We start from the raw sequence: 24,921 nt of genomic DNA on the forward strand, positions 1-24,921 counted from the left end.
TCCGTATCTCAATACGCAAAGCCCTAGAAAAGACCTTGCGAAAAAGCCTAATTCCTGAGGTTTGAGTCAAGGTAGAAGTGAGAGGTCAGGCCTCAATGTCCCTAAGGTTCTTTTCACTCAAGATCCAACATTCAGCTCACATCCTCAGGCCATTCCAGAGTAAAGCCTCTGGAGAATGTGCTAAGTCGGCACAATTCTGGCAATTTGGACTGTCAAGTGGAGTCCAAGTTATGGACAATAAGGGGCTGGCATTGCTGTCTGCTTACTGCTGAAAGGTTACTATCCCCTTAGTGCACTACAAAAAAAAAAAAAAGAGGTTGAAAACACATTATGAGGTCTCAGACAAAATACTTAAAAAGACAGAAAATAAAATAACACACCCAAAGCACAAGCAGCAAATCCCTTTTATCTTTGGAAATGAATTAATTCAACAGAATACATATGGTAGTTGCTATGTAAGGAAAAATTCTAGTCAGCCTGGGAATCTAAGGCAAAATATTACAGCCATTTCTTTGATTTTTATTCTCCTCCCCCATATCTGGGGATTTTAAAACAAATGAAAGAAGGCATTATTCCAGCTTAAGACCTAAGCATAAGTCACAAAAGAACAAAGGTTTTATTATCACATTAAACATCAAGGAGGAAATGTGCTTACTGATAATTAGTGTCCTACCCTATTAGGTTAGCATTTGCTGTTTGTAAGCTTCTGGTCCAATATTTACAATTTATATCTAATATGGAGGTAAAAAATGTTCAGCTAGTGAGAAGGTCATTAAGGAAAGGTAAGGGGGAAAAAAAAACTTGAAAAAACAGAACAAAGTACACAGAGAGAAAGGTACTCTTTGCACCTCAGTGATCTATAGAATATTTGCCCCCTCTACCTATAAAGTGAGTTAACATTAACCACAGGTCACTCTGGTAGCAGAGTATTACTTCCTGACAAAACCTTTCTGAAAGCTCCCCCAATAACAACAAAAACAAAATCTACATACACCAAAGAATGTGAAACATACTGCCACAGGCCAGTGTCTTGGGCTTTCTGCCTAAGAAGTTTGCTTTCAGCCAGAAGAGGGGGAAAAAAACATACTGTAACAACAACAGATTGTACAATGAACAGCCCTCCTGCTTGTTGGCACTGTTCCCAAGCAGCAGTTTCAGTGGCTGGGCCTTGGGCCCATTCAAGAATTCCATCTCACAGGAAGTGTTTCAAATATAGTTATTTGATCTTTTAGCATTTGCAAATGCACCTGCTGAGCGAGGAGCCTGACAGCCATCGCCCCAGTTCCTTCCTATCCGTCTTCACCAGTCATCGTAGAGGCGGTTTCGGACTCAAACTAGGTGAGATGTAAAGTACAGAAAGCCCCAGTCAAACATTTCTGCTGCTGCACGAGGTTGGGCGCGACCTGCGGCTGTCGCTTACTTTCTACCCACACCAACTTCCCTGTCACTTTCTTCCCGGAGGAGCAGGTAAGAGCGTTTTGTTTTGTTCTCTGGCTTTCGAGTGCCCAGGCTTACCTCGAGGCGGCTTCCTCCCCGCCCTTGACATGGCTCCCCCCCAGGGCCTGGTCCTTGCCGCTGGGGTGGTAGGCAGTGAGCACAACTGCCTGGGAATTGGAGAGCCAGCTCATGGTGAGAGAAGGGGCATAATTTCTGCGATCCTGACACAGAGAAGGGAATGAAGTTCTTGGCTCACCCGGCAACTCGGCTCATTAGCATCCACCGGCTCCGCCCACCGAGGCCAGCGATTCACATGGGAGGGGCGGGGCCTCTCGGCGCCCGGCCGCGCCTCTCCAATGGAAGACCGGTGACTCAGAGCCAGGGTCTCAGCCCCGGACCAGCCCAGTCCAACAGGCCGCAAGTTAAAGGGTGGGGGTGTAGGGGTTACTGGTTGCCCCCTCCCCCAAGTTATTCTGATCTGATTAAAACTGCCAGGTTGTAGCCGCCTCTCATTCTTGTAAGCACAAGTTTTCTTGGTTAGGAAACAATGAATTGCCACAGAGCCTTTTTTTTTTTTTCTTTCTTAATTCCTGTTTCCATCTGATAATTTCTGCTACTTCCATGTAACACGAGTAAGAGCTTTTCTTAACCCCTTCACGTCAGCGTTAAAATTAACCATAGCAAAACCCAATGAACCTGCCTAGCAGACAAGAGAGGCTACCTCTTTGTCCGGTTAAAAATGTCTTCATTAAAAAGATGTGCACCTGGAATGTCACCTTCTTTCACATAAAAGCCAATGCCAAGTTTACCTTTTGCTTTTAATAAAACACCCTTCAGTACCAAAAAGAGATGCATCTACCAAAAGTGTTAAATGGCATTGTTGAGAATTTAAAAAAAGTACTATTTGTTGAGCACCTACTATATGCAAGGCTCTCTCTGTGACAGGTGTTGTACATGTATTATCTCATTCAATTCAGTTAAATTCTCTCTCTCCTCCCCCTCTTTCTCTCACATACATATACATCTTATAACACCGGTATCCTGCAGGAAAGTGAGGCTGAAGGGCTGATTAAGTACCTTCTCTCTCCACTAGTTGGCCCCTGCTTCCCTGGTGGCTCAGTGGTAAAGAATCTGCCTGCCAATGCAGGAGACACAAGTAGAATCACTGGGTCAGGAAGATCCCGCAGAGAAGGAAATGGCACCCACCCCAGTATTCTTGCCTGGGAAATCCCATGGACAGAGAGGAGCCTGGGGTCCATGGGGCCACAAAGAGTTGGACAGGCCTGAGCGAGTATACAACAACTAAGATAACAATTGCTCTATGCCAGAGCTAGATTTGCACAGAATTCTAGGCTAAAATCCATTCTTTTTAACCACTATCCTGTTTTTTGTCCTGTAGATAAGGAAACAAATGCAAAAGTTATTTAAAATTTAAGATTTTTCTGTCCTTTCTCCTCTAAAAAAAAACTCTATTCTCTTCTATATATCTAGTAGCCTGAATTGAAGTAGCATTTGTTGTTCATTTTCATGTCTATTAGTATTTGTATTCAAACTTTCTTATAAATAAGTTGTCAGCTTCATCATTCCATAAAAATACTGCTTATACTTTTTATTATTTAAAATGATGAGAAATAAGTACTTTATTCATATTTACACAACTTAAAAGTACCAAAAAAATTTTTATTATTTTTTAAATCCTCTTTGGTAACTACAGTGAACTCCCATTTATAAGTCTTCCAAAAAAAGTTTATTATAGCTTTCTCCCTCCCCTCTGTCCATAACTAGTTGGTCAATCTTTGCACAAATGCCTCCACCAGGCTCTACCTATTGTCTTGCTTCCTCCTCAGAATTATCTGGCACATCATTATCACAACCAAGCACAAGCCCTAACGATGTTGCTCCACACTTAAAAACTTCCACTGGCTCCCCATCGGAACCATTGTTTCCCAGAACCAGTTCCAAACTTTCGAGAAGAGTGCTGTACGTTCTTTCTTGCTCCCTAACTCACACAAGTCTTGCCATGGCTTCTGCCAGACACCCCTCTCGCTGGTCCCACTGTCATTCCTTTCTGTCCCTTCTATATCTAACTTAATCCTTCCATATAGTGGGTCTTTAGTGACTGCTTTAGTGACTGCTAAAGACCCACTATGTGGAAGGATTAAGTTAGATATAGAAGGGACAGAAAGAAATGACAGTGAGAGTGGTGTGGACCAGAGAGAGTGGTGTCTGGCAGAGGCCATGGCAAGACTTGTAGAGAAGGCGATGGCACCCCACTCCAGCACTCTTGCCTGGAAAATCCCATGGGCGGAGGAGCCTGGTAGGCTGCAGTCCATAGAGTCGCTAAGAGTCGGACACGACTGAGCGACTTCACTTTCACTTTTCACTTTCATGCATTGGAGAAGGCAATGGCAACCCACTCCAGTGTTCTTGCCTAGAGAATCCCAGGGACGGGGGATCCTGGTGGGCTGCCGTCTATGGGGTCACACAGAGTCGGACACAACTGAAGCGACTTAGCAGCAGCAGCAACAGCAGTGACTGCTGACCAGTAAAGAACTGAATGAATTTAGTATACCCTTAGAAACTACACTAGTTTTTGTTGTTGTTGTTAAAATTGGTAAATTAGACAAACGATCCTCATGCTTATAGTGGTATGAACCTATAAAGATGTTTATTAGTTCAGGCAAGAAAAATACAGGAAGGCAAAAGGGAAATTGATTGTATGAGCTCCTTTTAATTCTTTATGTGGAAAAATGAGTAATGTTTCCACATTCACCCTTCTTTCCTATGTAGCTGCTCTGAGATGCAAGAAAAGTCCAGGAATCCCTACCTTCTGCATTATTGGTAGGCCATACATTCTAGAGGGCTTCCCAGATGGTACTAGTGGTAAAGAGCCCTCCTGCCAATGCAGGAGACATAAGAGATATGGGTTCAATCCCTGGGTCTAGAAGATCCCCTGGAGGAGGACACAGCAACCCACTCCAGTATTCCTGCCTGGAGAATCCCATGAACAGAGGAGCCCGGTGGACTACAGAACATAGGGTCTCAAAGAGTTGGACAGGACTGAAGAGACTTAGCACGCATGCATTCTTGTTGTTGTTCAGTCTCAGTCATGTTCGACTCTTTGTAACCCCAGCATGGACTGGGGCACACTAGGCTTGCCTGTCCTTCACTATCTCCCAGAGTTTGCTCAAACTCATGTCCATTAAGTCAGTGATGCCATCCAACCATTTCATCTTCTGTTGCTGACTCTTCCTCCCACCTTCAATCTTTCCCAGCATCAAGGTCTTTTCCGATGAGCTGGCTCTTGCCATCAGGTGACCAGAGTATTGGAGCTTCAGCATCAGTCCTTCTAAAGAATACTCACAGTTGATTTCCTTTAGGATTGACTGGTTTGATTCCTTGCTCTTCAACGGTCTCTCAAGAGTCTTCTCCAGTACCACAGTTTGGAAGTTTGCTTCCCTATTTTTCTCTCCATTACCCCATCCTTTCTTTCCCATCCTTCCCTGGACTTTTTTTTAACATATTTTTCTATTTTTCCTTCTTCTTTCAGTTTCCTCAGTCAGTCAGTGCCCATTGAGAGCCCTGAACACTACCAAACTCTCATGAGACCATTTATGATAGAGGGACCTTTCGTCTGGTTTTAACCAAAATGATGATTAAGTTATATCTTTCCCTAATTATAGGCTCTCCATTTGTTTAATAACAAGCAAATCACAATGTGTAAATCAAAACATAACTACTAGCTCAAAATAATACTTGAGTTCATAGGCTATGTGTGTGCTCAGTCATCTGGTCCAGTCTGACTCTTTGTGACCCCATGGACTATAGCCCACCAGCCTCCTCTGTCCATAGGATTTTCCAGGCAAGGGTGCTGGAGTGGGTTGCCAGGCAATCTTTCCAACTCACAGATCGAACTCTCATCTCCTCTATCTCCTGCTTGGAGACAGATTCTTCTTTGCCACTGAGCAAGCCAAAATAACATTTGGGTTCACAGTAGCCAAGTTTCTTAACTTTTGTGAGGCATAAAATAAATCGTGGTACAAATTGATTTATGTATTTTGGGTACATAAAATTTGAATCCTCTTAAGTTAACTTTCAGGTACATGGAAATCTTCTGGACTCCTCCTCTTTTCCTCCTAATAAGCCCTGTTGTTACTGATCTGAGAATGTTTCCTGTAACAGGGAGACAGCTTGTGCCCTGGTGTGTTTAACTTCAAATAAGGCTCAAATAGATGAAGAAAAGTTTTCAGAATTTTCTTATGACCATCACAGAAGCAAATCTTACTACCAAGATGCTCTCTTGAAAGGCTTTTTGTTTAACACCTAAAAGCCTACCAAGAATTAGCTAGTCTGTCTCTCATACTCTTCCTCATAGAGACACATTTTATGGGGGGAAAAAAAAGTATTATTTTACTCTCTTCTTTAACTACTTTTAAATAAATGCTAAGAACCTAACATCCTTGAAGATGTTACTATTCCAAGCTATTGATTGCATGCCAAAGTCTTTCCTGTTATGAAACATCTCAGGAAGTAATTAACAACATTAAGATGGTTGAAACATTCATTTCATTCATTCCCTTCAAATGGGATGTACTAGATGACTTAGGGAGGAAAAAGGAAGCTGTAATTTAATGTACCCTAATCAGTTGTGAAAAATAGGGTGGAGATAGTACTGCAGCCTGAGATAATTTGACAGTCATATTCAAAAATAATGAATAAAATTCTTAGCTTCATTGCTAGCAGTATCAAGGAATTTATTAACAAGTTTTCATATTCTGATTTAGGAGCCTCGTTAGTATGGAGTTTTATTTGCAGGGTACCAAAACTGCAACAGATCAACATATTTATATAATTTTTCCTAAATTGGTTTCTGTCATTTTAAATGGAATTAACTAAGGAGAATGTTTATATTCAAACAAACACTGTAAGATAATTGGAAGCCTTCTTTATGGTCCAACTCTCATATTCATACATGCTTATCAGAAAAACCATAGCTTTGACTATATGGACCTTTGTTAGCAAAGTGATGTCTCTGCTTTTTAATACACTGTCTAGGTTTGTCACGGGTCTTCTTCTAAGGAGCAAGCATCTTTTAATTTCATGGCTGCCGTCACCATCTGCAGTGATTTTGAAGCCCCCCCAAATAGAGTTTACTACCAATAAGTAACAATAAATAACACAGGGTGATGTGAAAACTGAACTTTCAATAGGTAAAGCTAAACTCAGTTTCCAATAATATAACAAGAACTTGGATAACTTAATCATCAACTGAAGTTAAAGTTTTACATAGGTGATAAAACCTAGATTCCTACAACAGAATTAACTAATGAAGAGGGAGTGTTCAAATACCTCCCACATTTTGTCTTATCAAGCTTTTGTATGAATAATTCTGTGAGCTTGCAAGTGAGCCAGTTCTCACTGAGGAGCTGTGACTGAAAATTATTCCATACACAGAATCAAAACCTATTCCCTTGAAAACTGCCTTTATTATTACTAATTCTGTTGCTGGAGTAACAAGGAAAAAGCCTTTTCTCTCTGGACAGCTCTAAAAAGTTCCCATTATTCTCAAAGGTATTTTCTTAAGGATTCCTCCAGGGAAAAAATACTAGTCATGCCTGGGATGATTTCTAACTGCTTTTGCCAGAGGCTACTTTAGGTTCCCTGATAAACACCTGGAAAAAAAAATACTACAGCTAAAAGCTTACTACCAATAAATCATGTTGTTGTTCAGTCACTAAGTCATATCTGACTCTCTGCAACCCTGTGGACTGCAGCGCACCAGGCCTTCCCTGTCCTTCACCAGAGTTTGCTCAAATTCATGTCCATTGAGTCAGTGATGCCATTCAGCCATTTCATCCTCTGTCGCCTCCTCCTTCTCCTGCCCTCAGTCTCTCCTAGCATCAGGGTCTTTTCCAATGAGTCAGTTCTTCACATTGGGTGGTCAGAGTATTGGAGTTTCAGCATCAGTCCTTCCAATGAATATTCAGGGTTGGTTTCCTTTAGGATTGACTGGCTTGATCTCCTTGCAGTCCAAGAGACTCTTGAGTCTTCTCCAGCATCACAGTTGAAAAGCATCAATTCTTTGGCTCTCAGCCTTCTTTATGGTCCAACTCGCACATCCGTACATGACTACTGGAAAAACCATAGCTTTGACTATACAGACCTTTGTTAGCAAAGTGATGTCTCTGCTTTTTAACACGCCATCTAGGTTTGTCATAGCTTTTCTTCCAAGGAGCAAGCGTCTTTCAATTTCACAGCTGCAGTCACCATCCCCAGTGATTTTGGAGACCCAGAAGATAGAGTTTACTACCAATAAATAACAATACCTCATGTTTGAGCACTTGCTTTTTGCTAGACATGGTACACACAGTCTCTCATTTAATTGGCACAAGTCTGAGAAATCAACATTAGATTCTTCCCACTTTGAGAAGAAGAATGTGAGGTCACTCCATTAGTAGGTGGCAGAACCAGGACATGTAAGACTGAGTTTATAGAACCATCGAACCTGAGCTCTTAAACATTATAAAGGTCACAGCTGTTCTGCAACTATTTTGTTTATGAAAGAGTCTACATGGATAATTAATGAGGTAAAATAATCTATAGCACATCTAAAGTGTTAAACCAAATGGAACACTGATGTAAAGGAAGTGCTATGGAGAGGAACATTTAGTTAACCTTAAACACATTAGTTTTGTTTCCTGTTTTTTTTTCCTGGAATTTCTTTTTTTTATGTCAGATTACTAGGGGAGTGTGGCACAGTGTACATCCTACTATACAAGGTCATCATTATTATGTCATCATATCTAAAATTGTTTCTGCTCCTAGAACTGAAGGGAAAGTCCTCTGGCCATTATGATTATAAACATCCTTTTCTTTTAATTAAAAAAAAAGTTTTTTAAAACACCAAGCAAAGACAGATCTAGGTTTTTGGACCCTAAGTTCACTTCAGTTGCTCAGTCGTGTCCGACTCTTTGCAACCCCATGGACTGCAGCATGCCGGGCCTCCCTGTCCATCGCCAACCCCCGGAGCTTACTCAAACTCATGTCCATTGAGTCAGTGATGCCATCCAACCATCTCATCCTCTGTTGTCCCTTTCTCCTCCTGCCTTCAATCTTTCCTAGCATCAGGGTCTTTTCCAATGAGTCAGTTCTTTGCATCAGGTGGCCAAAGTACTGGAGTTTCAGCTTCAGCATGAGTCCTTCCAATGAATATTTAGGACCGATTTCCTTTAGGATGGACTGGTTGGATCTCCTTGCAGTCCAAGAGACTCTAAAGCATATAGAATTTCTTAGATATGGGGCTTTGGAAGGGGCTTAGCAAGAGCAAGACTGGTGGGTTAACTTCATTTAGTTTCATGGTAAATCCACCTCCAGGGCTTCCCAGGTAGCTCAATGGTAAAGAATCCTCCTGCCAATGTAGGAGATGTGGGTTCAATCCCTGATTTGGGAAGAGTCCCTGAAGAAGGAAATGGCAACCCACACTAGCATCCTTGCCTGGGAAACTGCATGGACAGAGGAGCCTGGGAGGCTACAGTCCATGAGATATAAAGAGTTGGACAGAATTTAGCAACAAAGAAACAAACTCCACCTCCTGCCGAAACTAGTCTAAACTGGAAATTACCTGCTATAAGTAAAAGCACTGATCTTAAACTCTCCTTTGGTTTTCTCTTCATTGCTAAATACATTGGAGCCTATGTTGCAAAACACTTGCATTTAAAAGCACCAAGTCAGGGAGACTGAAGTATATTTTGGAGGTAGGTACATTCTGGAAAGGTAGTATTTTGCTTATGAACAAAGATTCAACTTGAAATATCTAAAGTATAGCAGTACTTAGGTTTGCCCTAGTACAAAAGCCTCGTTCTGCAGTAGACTGCAAAGAATGCTTATCTGCTTGTCTAGTAAAAGAAGTCATGATGATTGGGAAAGATTTGGGAAGCTGAATATTGAAGGAAAGCACTATATTTCTATTAAAGGTTAGTTTTTATTTTAAATAAAATAACTAAGTTTTCATTTTATTTATCAAAGTTTTAGTGAGGTCCTAGAGTAGTAATACTATTTTTAATGACCAAAATACTTGCTAAAACTGTGAAGATACTATCATCAAAGAAGAATTTCTATTTTATATGCACTTTGGGAAATCTCTAAGGTTAGAAATGTCTCCAAAGAGAAGGGAACCTCCTGCAGTGTTGGTGGGAATGTAAACTGGTGCAACCACTATGGAGAACAGTACAGAGGTTCCTTACAAAAGTAAAAATAGAGCTACCATCCGACCCTGCGATCCCATTCCTGGGCATATATCTGGAGAAAAAACATGATCCAAAAGGATACAGATACCCCCGTGTTCGTTGAAACACTGTTTACAGTAGCCCAGACATGGGAACAACCTAAATATCCATCAACAGAGGAATGGATAAAGGAGATGCAGTATATTTATACAATGGAATATTACACAGCCATTCAAAAGAAAGAAATAAGGCCATCTGCAGTAACACAGATGGATCTACAGATTGTCATACTGAGTGAAGTAAATCAGACAGATAAGGAGAAATATTGTATGGCATCCCTTTTATGTGGCATCTAAAAAGAAATGACACAAATGAACTTACTTACAAAATAGAAAGAGACTCACAGACTTAGAAACTGAACTAAGTGGGGAAGGGATATTTAGGGAGTTGGGGATGGTCATGTACACACTGCTGTATTTATGCTGTTCCATACCACATGGAACTCTGCTCCATGTTATGTGGCAGCCTGGGTGAGAGGAGGGTTTGGGGATATGTATATGTATGGCTGAGTCCCTTCAATGTTCACCTGAAACTATAACAACATTGTTAACTGGCTATATCACAGTACAAAATAAAAAGTTCAAAAAAAAAAAAAAGAAGAAGAAAAAAATGTCTCCAAAATGGTATAAAATAATTTTACTGGGGGAAAATAAGTCTTATTAATCAGCTTATAGAAGGAGCACCTAGAATGTAGGGCAATACTTCTGGTTTTGCTTCCTGGTAGGAAGAAATTAGACTCATATGTAATCATGGATCAGTGCTCTCTACACATACAAACACTGGCAGCAAAAACTATTCTAGAACCATGCAAATTGTCAACATCATCAGACCATGGACTCTGACCACTAACTTTTCAAAAGGGCGGTGTCAATAAATATTAGAAAAATATTAGCTTCGCTTTGATACACAGGACTTCACTAGTTTTCTAAAGAATGTCTAGCTATGTTTTGACTATTTCATGGAGAATATGTTTTTTGTTTTGTTGTGTTTTCTATTTTTAAAGAGAAAAGGGAAACCTTCAAGATAATCTCACAGAGGAATTTAATCAGGAAGTTTGGCTCATTTAAAAGAAATTATTTCTGGTCAGATGAATGAGTAGATCTTTTCATTTTCAACTTGTAGAACAAGCAGAGTTGCTTTGGCCCAGCAGCCATCATGTTCACAGAGGTCAGAAACTAGACAAATTTCTGAATGCCATAATTGATCGCTAATATAGAGAAAGATAACTACCTCTCAATTTCTCAGCAAACCAACATCTCAGGAGAACTCTTTTTCAAGTTTGCTTCTACTCAGATGAATGAGAGAGTAACAGTTCTTGACTTCCTAACAGGACTTCAGCTGAGGGTCTCCTAGGATTCTTGATGGGCCAGTCTTGCCATAAGCCTGTGTAGCAGAGCAAGTCATATGAATTTAAATTTTCTACACTTCTACTACATGGTTTTGAGAACTAGTGTTTTCGGGAATTGTTATCAAAATAAAATCAAAGGAATTATATATAAAAAATATATATGCATTACTTGGTAAAATTTGTTTGGGGAAGAATTTGCTTTGTTTCTTGTTTGACCCGTTGGGATTTTGTTTTTGCCTTTAGGGAATAATTTTTTTTTTTTTTCAAATAAGTGAGCCATAGTTCTTGATTTAAAAAAAGTTTATACCATATTCCCTCAATTTTAAGAAACAGATTTTAACATTTTTAAAGCTACCTTAAAGTAAGTTTTTTATGGTGACAATATTTTTATTTAAAGAAAAACACTACTAACTTGATTTGTTTTACATTTACTATAATCTGTAATCATTGAAATATTCTCTTTGCAAAATTATGGTATAATATACAGGCTTCATTGGACATTATGAATTTTCTTCATTTGTTATAATTTACTTATTTCATTGGAAATTTATTTCACTGTGAAAGAATACATGTCCAATGAAATAAAAATTTTAAAAAATTTTAACATAATTGTTTATAATAATTTTGTTTTGAACCAACACCCATATGCTTTTAGAATTCTCAATAAGTTTCCAAAAAGGATGAAGAACCATTGCTCTGCACATTACTAAGAAGGATTTCCACCCAAATGTTAATTGAAAAAGTTATCCTCACATAATATCCTAGCCCTAAAATTGTCTGTGCTCCTGAAATATTGCTCTGAAAATATCTTAAAAAGCTATTTGCCTTCATTCTATTTAATAATTTGGCGAGCTGGCTTGTTACAAAGGCTCAAAGAACATAGCTATAATCAGGAGGATTTTGGCTTTCTGAAATTTTAAAGCAGATGCAAAATGAGTCTGTTTTGAGGTTGGCCAAAGGTTAACTATACCTACTCCAAACTACTTCCGTTACAGAAGCAGCTACTAAGGAATAAAAGGCTAAACAAAAGTTGGCAGGCAGATAGTTACAGAGTCAGGACTCGTAACAGTTGAGGAAAACACCATATCCTGCCTCCAGAATATGTACTTCCTGACAGTGTAAGCTGGTCAGGCTCAAGGATTGCCTCAATACACAGTTCCTGGGTCAATCAAAATGTCAATTGTAAGAACGGACATCTGGTTCTTGTGAATCACTCCTAAACAATGTCTTTAAAATTTCTACTCCCCCTCCATACCCTCCCCAAAATCCATAAGGTTCTCTACAATTCAAAGGGTCAAAGAATTTGAATTACACGACATAAAGGAAAAAATACATTATTTTCCTTTATCAACCTATCTTCCTGCTAACTATATTTCAGTTTTGCATTTTTCTTTAAAAGTCTGTACGGTATATATTTTTTCTTTCCCAATAATGAAATTATGTATTTAATATTAGATATGTCACATTCCTGCAGGTAAAGATTAATAAGTGACAATAAATATAATAAAATTTCTTCCAGTCATCATCCTTCCAAGCATGTCACAATATATTTTACATATACATCCAATATTCACAAACACTGTAAACTAGATATATTCATAAAGAACAGCTTTTATCACAAAGTGGCATGACAAAAGAAAAGCAGGAATGACAGAAAAAAAGCAGAAAGAGAGTATGACAAAGGTAGATTATTCTTTTGGTTTCCAAACACACTTTATATCACATTGCCTCTTCCTCTTAATTTTTTTTTTTTCCAGAAAGTGAATATAACCTTCAAAGTCTTGAATTTAAATCACACTCTGTGATGTTCTGGGAAATTTATACCACTGTAGTTATCAGGTATTCAAATCAAGGCAGCAGAGCCACATTTTTTATAACAAAACTGAAAATTGTATCAGAATTCTCCTTCCTGCTAGTCTGCCCCTCTCAAAAGTAATACTTGCATCGATCATCAAAATAAAGCTGTGATGAACAAGTAAATACATCACTTAGAGAAAACAAAGTGAAAAGCCCCTCTAGGGCTTTTCTTTCGAGAGAGACAGCCACACAGTCTATTATAAGCATTCAGATATTAGAAGGTAATCAAAAGAAACCAGACAAAGGCATCATCAAACACGTTAAAAGACTGTTTTCAAAGGTGTCAGTCCAGAGCAGATGTTCTACCACCTCCACGTGAACTAGAGGCACAAAACGAGCCCAACAGAGACTCCTCAAACGTCCCAAGAACAGTTACTACACACCAGCAATGGCCTGCTAGAGCACTTTGAGGAAAACTAGCAGGGCTGCCTCTAAAAGAAATATAGTTCTCCAACAGCCCATGGTTTCACCACTAAAGTCACATGCAGGGTTATATTGCATAGCCACTGGCCCCCGTCAGATAGATAAGCTAAGGGAGTCAGACCCAACCCAGTTCCAGTTCACTTTTAGGTAGGGCGGACAAATGTGTATATATTTACAATATCAAGCATTATACAGTAAATAAAAAAATAAACAAAAGCATACCCAAATGCTAAGAGAACAACTCATAGGAGGTAAGTAATTCCACGATCTATTAGGGTTGCGAGGAAGAAGGCACCATTGCTGTGCACGTGCACTTTCCCCCAAGCTTTCTGCCTTAAACATTGATTATTTTACAATCAAAGAAAATGCTATTAACATACATCAAGTCATAACAGCCCATAAGGGCTCCAATTAGGGTGGGCAAAGCATGGCTTTTTACAAGGAAACCGAGCAAAACAGGCAAAGGCATAGGTTCTGGATGACTGCTTATACAAAGTCAAGGCGTGTTCACAGCCAAATCACTGTAAAGAATGCAAACGGGAGAGGGAGACAGGAGAGGAAGATTAAATATAGAAGTATGTAAATGCTTACCAGACGTTTAGGGACTTCCAGTACCTTGCAAATAGTCCACATTCCATAGGCAATGGGGAATAATCAAAGGTTATTGAAAGAATGACATAATCACCTCTAGTAGACAGAAGGACATTATGATAGCTGTAAATAGCATGGATGAGAGGAAAAAGATGGAAAGAGATCCAGCGGGTCATCACAGTAGAGCTTATCAGTTAGGAGAGTGCAGTAGTATTACAACAGGTCTGTCCTTCACGTTCGTTCTCAGTCCATGCCACCTACAGCAGTGGCAATGCACAGACGGCAGCAGTAGACTCTTTTAGGAACCGGTAAATATTTGGAAATGGGAACAGAAGAGAAAGGGGTTCTAAGCTAGATGAACGGAGATCAGATTTTAGACACAAATGGTTAAACGCAAAGTTGTTTGAGAGGACCGCTGACATTTCCCCACAGCAGGAAGGCCTCAGGTAACACACGGTTATGAAACACGGGGGGGGGGGGGGGGGTCTCAACCCAGCTCTCCCACAAGAGAACTGGTCACCCAAAGGGTTTATTCTTGTGCCTGCCTCATTGGTGAGGAGGAGCATTTACCCATTTCTTAAAGATGCTTCATTTCTACACTGGAAGTCCACTTAGATCCGTTAAACTTCAAAACTATTTCAGACAATGAGAGTTTTTCATTTTTATTTATTTTAGGGTGCAACAGGTCTTTGTTGCTGCATGTGGGCTTTCTCATTGTGGTGGCTTCTCTTGTTGTAGAGTATGGGCTCCAGGTGCATGGACTGCAGTAGTGGTGCACAGGCTTTGCCCCACGGCATGTGGAATCTTCCTGAAACAGGGATCAAACCAGTGTTCCCTGCATTGGCAGGCAGATTCTTATCCACTGGGCCACCAAAGAGGTCCCCAGACAATGAAAGTTTTCAATCAAGAGTGAGGGATTAAAAACGGAATAGAATAGGACTTCCCTGGTGGTCCAATACAGGAGACTCAGGTTTGATCCCTAGTCAGGGAACTAAGATCCCACATGCCCTGCAGGGCAGCAAAAAAAATAAGATGAATTTTTTTAAAAAAGAGTCTTGCTTGCATTGCAGCCTAACTTAAAAAAAGAAGACGACAGACGGGAAAGGTGAATTTTCTGAGCAACTATCAAGTTTCAGGTACTGGCTAGGCCCTTTCAGATTATTTTTTCTCTTAATCTGCCATCATAGGGGCACTAGAGCTTTAACGTGCATCAGAGCTTTGTCCCTAATCACAGAGTTAGCCCTTGCTGAAGTGGGTAGGCTCACTCAGAAACCTGACTGCCATTTCAAAGGAAAAGCACATCATTTGCATTTAATTTTGGTAAAGCTTTATTATTAAACCAAGTCAATTTCCTTGTTATTTGATTCATTTGCAGCTTAATTTTAAAATGTGATTACCAAATAGAAAAAAATGCTGAGGCTAAATTAAAAAAAAAACAACACACACTTATAATTGAAAATTTTCAGGCCAAAGTGAGAAAACATAAAAGCAATTTCCACAGCATCTACCAGTGATTCCACCCTGGATCTTTAAGGCCTGAAGGTCTAATATCCATTGGCTATTCGTCTATTGGTCTATCACAGTAGAATCCTGACAAGTTGTTTTGGGTTTTGCACTAAGCCCCAAGGTCCTAGTGCTGATCTTTAATGTTAGTCTCACCTCATAGGTCTGCTCTATCCAAATAAAAGAATAGTGTGAATTGATTTATGAATCACAGTATTTTTGAACATGTGGTTTATACCATCTTGAACCAATTTTCTGGTGAACAATGAGATGAGGAAAACATCTGGCTCAGAAATTGCTAGGCCAGGTGATACAATATCCTTTTCCTTCTTCCTTTTCCTCCTCTTTAAATAGAGGCCCATCCTTGTTTACAGGATGAGGGCAAGAGCTAAAATCCTTTACAGAAAGGATATAGTGTATGATATTGTTATTAAGGTATTGTGTAAAATTGTTACCCAGGCTGCCTAAGGAAACTTATCAACAAAAAACTAGCTAAGCTCTCACCAAAGCCGACAGTTACCTATGAGAAGTTGAATGGAGCACTGGGGGATGGGAAAATCAAAACTCCAGGGAGGTCTCTCTCTCAACTCACCTGTGCTGCTAAGCCTGTCTCTCTGAACCAGTAAAATGAAGTTACATGTTCCTACCTGACAGGGCTGGTCTAAAGCACATGTAAGCTGGTGAAGGAGGCTGAGAGAAAAAAGGAGGAATTTGCTGAATTTGCTCATTAAATTATTTATTATTAATAAATTTTAAAATGAGAAAAATTAATCTTATTAATAAATTTAAATGTATTAATAAATTTAAATTAATAAAAATAATTTATTTTGCTCATTAAATTATCTATTTAGGACAGATCCCTAATATGAATGCTATTCCCATCACATAGATAAGAGCACTGTGGCTCAAAGACTAATGACAGGGCAAGCTCTCTGCTCAGATTTTCAGAAAAAGGCAGAACCAGGATTCACAATAAAATCCTTTTGATATAAAATCCGTGCTCTTTCTATTATTCCATTAGTCCATCCTATGCACATGGCAGCACATGCATTATCAAGGCAAGCTTATATATTATTTTTATAGCTTACCGAATCTAAGAAACATATCCCGTTTTAGACTTGCCATTCATTATTTGCAAACCATTAGTAAAGAAAAATACTGCCGATATTATGAAAAGCACCAACTGTAAGCTGCATCAGAGTTTCAGTGATATTCAAATGTGAAACAAATACGCATCTTAGAGAAAATATAGAAATAGAATGACCAAGTAGAACCAATTTTTAAATTTCACCAAAAAGTCAGAAATCTGATTCTTGTAAGATTTGCCAAGTATTTCAAAACTTCAATACATGATTGCTGTTTAATCACTAAGTCATGTCCGACTCCATTTGTGACCCCCATGGACTATATAGCCCTTCAGGCTCCTGTGTCTGTGGGATTTCCCAGGCAAGAATACTGGAGTGGGCTGCCATTTCCTTCTCCAGGGGATCTTCCTGATCCAGGGATCGAACCCTTGTCTCCTGCAGTGGTAGGCGGATTCTTTACCCCTGAGCCACCAGGGTAGCCCTCAATATATGATACTGATACATTTATTCAGTCAATAAATTACACATTCATTTAATTACTGTGTATTTAGCACTGCTTCAACCCTCAAGACCATATTATCAAAAAACAAGAATCAAGTTGCCAAACATGTTACTAGAAAACAACAATGTTAACAACAACAATATCAATAAAGTGTGCGCTCTGGGCATGACAGAAGACTGCAGAGAGGGCACAGAGCACTACCAGTCAGTTCTTCCCGTAATTACCTCTCTCTCTTAGAAATGACTGGCTTCAAATGCAAAGCTCCCGTCTGTAAGATGAAAATCCCTATTCTAGATTTCTTCTTTTGGTTATCTGTTTATCCTTCTTCACCTTTAAAAAGAAGGCTGTGGCCTTTCAGAGTAGCACAGAAGTCCTTACAAGCGGGCACAGTTTAACTGGAACCTGCCCCCGCCTGGCCTAGAGTCGTCCAGACTTTGCATGTCACCTCCTGGTGACATGTCACCCATCACATTCCCAGCTTGGTTTCTGAGCTCCTGGAATCCTCTCTCGGTTGACCCACACACCCCAGCACTGTCATGAGCCAGTCCTGTTGGAATGAGATTCCATGTTCTCCAGGAGTACACATGAGCATACACTTCCTACCAAGTCCTAGAAACCACCTGATGTGCCCTGGGTAACTTGGCAAAGACATAGGCTTATTCTTTTTTTTTTTTTGGTCACATCATGCAGCTTGCAAATCTTAGTTCCCAGACCAGGGATTGAACCTGGGCCACCAAAGTAAAAGCACTGAGTCCTAACCACTGGCTGGACCACCTGTGAACTCCTGGACATGGCTTACTTCCTTTCAGATTTCTGTTCTTTGTACCAACCAGTGAACAATGATAGATTTCAGGCAGAAATACAGTCATTCCTTTCTTAACATCAAAACAAATTACCTGTTCTAGTAATTGATAGAGTAAGCTTTAAGTTAATTAATACAAGAAAATTCCTAGCTCCCTTTTTTTAACTGAAGTATAGCTGACTTACAACATTATATTAGTTTCAGGCATATAACATAGTGATCCAACATTTTGATAAATTACACAAAATTATGATAAAATATTGGCTATTTTTCCTATGCTGTAGTCTTATGATTCGCTTATTTTATAACTAGCAGTTTTTTCCTCTTAATCCCCTTTGCCTATTTTACCCTTCCCTCCACCCTCACTCTCCTCTGGCCCCACTATTTTGTTCTCTGTATCTGTAGCCTATTTCTGTTTCACTGTATTTAGCTTTTTTTAGATTTCACATATAAATGATAACACACAGTATTTGTCTTTTTCTGTCTGACTTATTTCACTAAGCATAATACTTTCCAGGTCCATCCATGCTGTTGCAAATGGCAAGATTTGTTTTCTTTCTAATCTAACTAAATATCTTTTGGTAGTTGTGGAATTCTTAACTATTTATTTCCTGAATTAATGTGAAGGTCACTAGATTGACCTGAAAATATCATTCATGGCATAATTATTGTGAGTTCATTGGTTTATTTTTCTATGAGAATACATTCCTTGGCCATTCATCAATTTATTCATTTGGCAAACACTTTTGCCTTGCACTTACTAGTGCCAGGCACTATATTAGCTGATGGTAATAAATTGATATATAAGAATGAAATAAAGAACTTACTAAAAGCTGTTGGGCCCAAATTCTTAGATTCCCCCCATTAAAAATAAGTGAATTTAGTAGATGCCAATTACATGCTACTCTGTGCTATTTTACTTCTTCTCAATCAATCCTCATTTCTTTGTCTCTATCTGACAAATGAGGGAACTGAAAGATTAGTTAGAAAGAGTAAGCAATTTACAATAAAGAGGACCACCAGGGCTCACATTTGAACTCACATCTCCTGACTTTAAATCAATCATACAGTCTTTTTACTGGCATATTGCTTATGCCATTTGCCAAAAGAAATACTATGGTGCAGTTAGAAGTTGCAATCTCAAGCAGATTTGTGTTCAGTTTGAGCTCTGTTGTGTCCTTAATGGAAACTTGGAGCAAAAATTACTAGCAGCTGAGCACTGTACCAGAGCTCTAATCCTCTGAATACTATTATGTTTTATGACTAAATATACAATTTCACATTTATTTTCATTTGACAGAGAAATACCATGTTCCTATAAATTAAGCATACAAATGCTCTGCACAATTCTGTAGTGAGCATGTCTTATTCTTTCAAGAGAAAAGGTAAGCTACTAATATTTCTCAGCCTTTGTATGTGTTCAAGTTATAACACACTCACTGGAATCTCATTATAACAAATTCTAGGTCCATAAAGGATGGGAGAAGGAAATGGCAACCCACTCCAGTGTTCTTGCCTGGAGAATCTCAGAGATGGGGGAGCCTGATGGGCTGCCATCCATGGGGTTGCACAGTCGGACATGACTGAAGCAACTTAGCAGCAGCAGGTTCATAAAGGACTGTTCCAAAGGTGACTTAATCTTCCACCAAGATAATACTTGATGCCAACAAGTAAATCCCCCTTGACCACAGTCAGCTGTGTAGCAAAGCATATGCCAAACTTTCTCACTTTCCTTCTCTCTATATATCCTGCCCCATGATAAAGAGGGATTTGAGGCTGTTTCCCTCCCCACGCCCCAGGCATTTTAGCTAAAAGTGTACTGCTAAGACATGTACTTTGCCTAGCATTTTAAAGAGTGAGAGCCTTTATGTCTCACAATGATATTCTAGGCATTAACTTAGATCTCCCTTGGACATTCATTCTTAAGAAAGGCTGAATTACTGAAGTATGAACAACATGCCAACGTGTGATCACTCCACCATGTTCCCATAGTATATGAAAAAGTGGAAAATGAAAGTGTTAGTTGCTCAGTTGTATCTGACTCTTTGTGACCCCATGGACTATAGCCCACCAGGCTCCTCTGTCCATGGGGATTCTCCAGGCAAGCATACTGGACTGGGTTGCCATGGCCTCCTCCAGGAGATTTTCCCAACCCAGGAATCGAACCCAGGTCTACTGCATTGCAAGTGTATTCTTTACCATCTGACCCATCAGGAAAGCCCAGGCCTGGTGTTCTATTCTATGTCTCAACTTGTTATACTGAAGTTATTTCTGATAACTCAACCCCCAGCCCCCAACACACATACACACACACACACGAGGATTCTGTAGGATTATATGGTCCTTAAGGTCTCTATACTCTGAATATAATGTCTGGACATAGTCACTCTTCAGTATTTATTGACTGAATATGCTGAAATATCCATGTTAAAGCCACTGGGTCTGGCCAAGGACACAAGCGAAAGCTTCAAGAATCCTTCCCCACAGGTTGAGGGTGGGTAGGTCAGTGAACACCCTAAGAACAGCTTAATCAAAAAATGCAGTAGATTTGAATCTCTGCTAGAATAGTTTCTTGGCTGATAAAATCAACATTGTGGTAAGAATAAGCTACTCTACTGAATCAGTCATTGGTAATACAGCCTTATATCACTTGAGAAGCAATGTCAGCTATGCATTCTGAAATAGGAAGGAAAAATATCGTTTTCACTCTATTCTTTTACCTCCCCTTTCCTAAAGAAACCAGAATCACTATTACACTAGAATTGACCAATTTTTCAACCTGACTTTATTTTATAGAGCATCAGGATATGCATGAGAAAAATGCTCCAAGAGAAGAACACAAAGTCTGTAATTCTCCCCACAGCACAGCATTAAACTACCACTGGCATCACTAATCAACAACTATAATTAAGCCTAATTATAAATTACAAGTATCTAATTTTAGAAGACCTTTGCTTTATAAAGCCTAGACATTAGAGATGTTATTAACTTAGCTACTTCAAATTATTCCAGAGCCAGAAACATCCTTTATTCATTGGTGCCTCATGAATCTGGCCTGAAAATATTCCAATGGTCAGGATCCTTTCCTCAGGTCAATAAGGACCAGGGGCAGCAGTCCACTTGCTATTGTAAGTTGAGCATCTCTGAAAAGGCAGCTGCATGCTACTCAAATCTCTCTTCTACTTACACCTGTAACATCCCTGCAGGTTTCCGATTTTCTTTTACTTGCTCCCCTGTGGTCCTGTTGTGATTTTTGATGTGAATAGTCTCAGGACAATTTAACAAAGACTTGAATGAGGGAGAGCCCTGAAATGGGAAAACTGTCTGAAAAGGAAGAAATAAGTCCATCATAGGATACATAAAGATCCAGGTGGTGCTGGTGGTAAAGAACCTGCCTGACAAAGCAGGAGACATAAGGGAATGTAGGTTCGATCCCTGGGTTGGGAAGATCCCCTGGACGAGGAAATGGCAACCTATTCCAATTTTCTTTTTTTGTTGTTGTTTTTTCTTTTGTATTGGGGTATAGCCAATTTACAACATTGTTGATAGTTTCAGGTGAACAGTGAAGGGATTCAACCATACATATACATGTACCCACTTCAGTATTCTTGCCTGGAGAATTCCATGGACTGGGGAGCCTGGCGGGCTACAGTTCATAGGGTCGCAAAGAGTTGGATGCGACTGAGTAACTTAACACTTTCACTTTTCATAGAATACATACTAGCTTATGGCAAAGTACTTAAGTCCCTTGCCTTAAAGCACCATCATTTCAGTTTTGGTTGGGCTTTGAACATTTCCAAGTAGAATTCAGATGACCAAAGTATTATCTTTGCCAGGTATAAGGACTGTCACAAAAGAAAGCCATTGCAGTCATGAGGGATGCCAGGCCCATTGAAGTTCTGCTGGGTTTTCTGATTTGTAAAATGATGGGCTGCACAGCGCATGGGAACTTGTGCTCCCTCTCACCGCCACGTGATCTGTCTATGGCACATCACGTTGTGAACCTCCCCGACAGTGTGATGGACCACACTTCCCACATTGGCAGGTTATATGGATATGATGGTAACAGCTCCCACCTGATCCAAGGCCCAGTGTCCCCAAATCCCTGACCTCTAGAGATACTAGAGGTCTAAGAGTGGCAAGCAGCAAGCCAAATAAGGGCGGGGGGATGTTTGCCCCTCTGTCTAGCACTTCAAAGGCCTTTCATAGGAAACTGAAGACCATTAAGGGGAGCCACAGATCAGCAGCTTTAGCCATGAGGGTTGCGAATTCTTTCTCTTGGAACACAGCTGGCGGTGGTGACACTGAGCCATTCCTGACAATCCCAGGATGCTGAACATGGATCAAGGACAATGGCCAGTAGGTCTGGTCTTCCTGTTGAGAGAAAGGGGACACCGCAGGAACTTGGTTTGGAAAGGGAAGCTGGTAGTAGGGGTTTATCTTACTGTTTAGACTTTATCTCAAAGAATATCAGAGGCATGCATCACGTGACAGTCCTTTGATCTTGACCTGCCTCTTAAAGACAGTTCTCAGTCCATCTGCCCTGCTGACAGTCCTGAGAAAAAAAATAGCTGTCCCTTAGCATGGACAGCCGTGCTCTACAGCATACATGTCCAGGTGGAGCGAGCTAATGACTCACCCCAGTATTGGTGTTAGAAAAGAACCATGGCTTTGGGAGATCTGGTTTCCAGAACAGATGTTGACGCTTAATTAACTGTGTCTCTGTGCACAGCACCTTTTCTATAGCTCAGTTTCCTCACCGTATAAAGAAATGCAGGAGACCCAGGTTCAATCCCTGGGTCTGGAAGATCCCTTAGAGAAGGAAATGACAACTCACTTCAGTATTCTTTCCTGAAAAATTCCATGGACACAGAAGCCTGGCGGACTATAGTCCATGGGCTCACAAAGAGTCTGGCACAACTGAGTGACTAAACCACAACCACCACCAAAGGAAAGGTTAGTTAAATCACAGGGACCCTCAGATCTCTTACTTTTAGTGATTCTGTGATAATGATACAAATCATCTACATAATTTTTTTTTTTTTTGGCCATGTGGCTTACAGGATCTTAGTTCCCTGACCAAGAATCAAACCAGGGCCCCTAAGTCCTAACCACTGAACTGCCAAGGAATGCCTGATAGTAAGGTGCATGGCATAATAAATGGTACTAAGTGTTTTTCCTATATCCTCTACTTTAATTCTTCCAACAATATGTGATGACAATTTTACTCCCACTTTATAGGTAAAACAAAAAAACTAAGGTGCAAAGACATGATTTACCAAAGATTCTATCCTGCTTATACCTTTTTATGTCTTTTTAGTCAAAAGTTGTGCTTTGTTTAAAAATATATATATATCACACAAATTCGCAATGGGCAAACCTCCAAAATTCACATAAAACCAGATTAAAAATAAAATGCAATAGAATTTTTACAGCTGTTCTATTTTATAATTGATGGCTTTGCTTTATACTCTGTTTTTTAAACTGCCAAACCAAGTGAATAGATTCATTATTTTCAACACAATATTGCATAAATCTGAATGATTTCTCTGACAAGTCTCTGGGAAGATGGATGACCATCGTCCTTTGGTACTCAAATCAAAAGAAGCCTTAAGAAAAAGGTTCTTCTAGGTCTGAGGCCTCGTGTTAAAAATGCCTTCACTAGGAGTGACTCCAGAGCCAAATGTTTTCCATCCACAAGTCACTTCCATCAAGCATTAATACGGAGAGGCAATATTCTTACCCGTTGTCAAAATGAGGTGAACTTTTAGCTTTAATTTGGTTGCCACCTGCTGGCTAAAAAGACAAAAATCTTCTCTCTGCAGCAAAGGCAGCCTGGGACCCCAGGACAAATGGAAACAAATGAATTCTCTATTATGAGTAAAGCAAGTTTGGGTGAGATCAGATTATCTCCTAAACCAGAAGAGAGTGAGTATTTAATGTCCCTGTTGTTTTCCAGGTACTGTGTTGGGTCTTCAGATACACTATTACATGTAATCAGCTCCAAATGACTGACTGGCCTAAGTATGAATAACACCATTTTAAGTGGCTTCAGGCTCCACAACCAAAAAGCAGCCGTGAATTCAAAGCCAGTGCTCACCCAGATATCAGCTTTTCTTCAGCAATGTACATTCTTTTCATTAGCCATGATTCTTCTCAACCGTGTCTGAATAATCTTTATTTGTGCTAAGTTGCTTCAGTAATGTCCGACTCGTTAAAATAAGAAAATAGGTATTTTAATTTAACGGCTCTCCTGTTTTGTTTCATCTTCCTGTTGCTTCTCAGTTGCTCTCAGTGTATCCAACTCTTTGTGACCCCATGGAATGTAGCCTTCCAGGCTCCATTATGGGATTCTTCAGACAAGAATACTGGAGTGGGTTGCCATTTCCTTCTCCAGGGGATCTTCCCGACACAGGAATCAAGCTCTCTCATGTCTCCTGCATTGGCAGGTGGGTTCTTTCCCGTTAACACCATCTGGGAAGCTCTCAATCTTTATTGATTTATTTTTGGTTACTCTGGGTCTCCACTGCTGCACACGGGCTTTCTCTAATTGCGGCAAGTGGGGGCTACTCTTCATCGTGGTGCCCAGGCTTCTCATTGTGGCAGCCTCTCTCATCGCAGAGCACAAGCTCAGTGGTTGTGGTGCACAGGCTTAGTTGCTCTGCAGCATGTGGAACCTTCCCTGACCAGGGATTACCCCTGTCCCCTGCATTCGCAGGTAGAGTCTTACCGACTGTTCTACCAGGGAAGTACTTTCCAAGTAATCTTACCCTGCAGAGAAGAGGCTTAGGAACAGAGCTACAACTCACCACGGGGAGTCATAAAGCTTTTGTGACAGTTCATAAGTTAAGCAGAGACAAGTCACATAAATACTTCATAAATTTGGCAGGAAGGGCACCAATGATTAGCAAGAATGAGAATACTGCAAGAGTCATCAATAAAAGCAATTTCAGGTGATCAGAAAAAATAATGCATTTTACAGTAAAATGTCAGGGCCTCTCTGGTGGCTCAGTGGCAAAGAATCCACCTGCCAATGTAGGAGACATGGTTTCAGTCCCTGATCGTGGAAGATCCCACATGCCACAGAA

The 24,921-nt window shown here is 40.0% G+C and overlaps 1 protein-coding gene and 1 long non-coding RNA gene across 3 annotated transcripts in view; one reads left to right on the plus strand and one right to left on the minus strand.

The window, feature by feature from the left end:
• Window positions 1–24,921, minus strand: part of ARHGAP18 (Rho GTPase activating protein 18) — a 199,947-nt gene that overhangs the window by 133,082 nt on the left and 41,944 nt on the right. The window contains exon 1 of one of the 2 annotated variants that reach the window (XM_069598377.1): window positions 1,516–1,759. The exons of the other annotated variant lie outside the window; for it this stretch is intronic. Coding sequence (XP_069454478.1) covers window positions 1,516–1,628 — 113 coding nt within the window. The 5' untranslated portion in view covers window positions 1,629–1,759. Of the gene's footprint in view, window positions 1–1,515; window positions 1,760–24,921 lie in introns of those variants that run through there. 2 annotated transcript variants of the gene reach the window in all.
• LOC138444848 (uncharacterized) lies at window positions 1,408–23,715 on the plus strand. The gene is made up of 3 exons (XR_011258610.1): window positions 1,408–1,467; window positions 15,012–15,077; window positions 23,659–23,715. It is a non-coding gene; the product is annotated as an uncharacterized lncRNA (long non-coding RNA).

This window comes from Ovis canadensis, chromosome 8 (genome assembly GCF_042477335.2).
Source record: "Ovis canadensis isolate MfBH-ARS-UI-01 breed Bighorn chromosome 8, ARS-UI_OviCan_v2, whole genome shotgun sequence".
Classification (NCBI taxonomy): domain Eukaryota; kingdom Metazoa; phylum Chordata; class Mammalia; order Artiodactyla; family Bovidae; genus Ovis; species Ovis canadensis.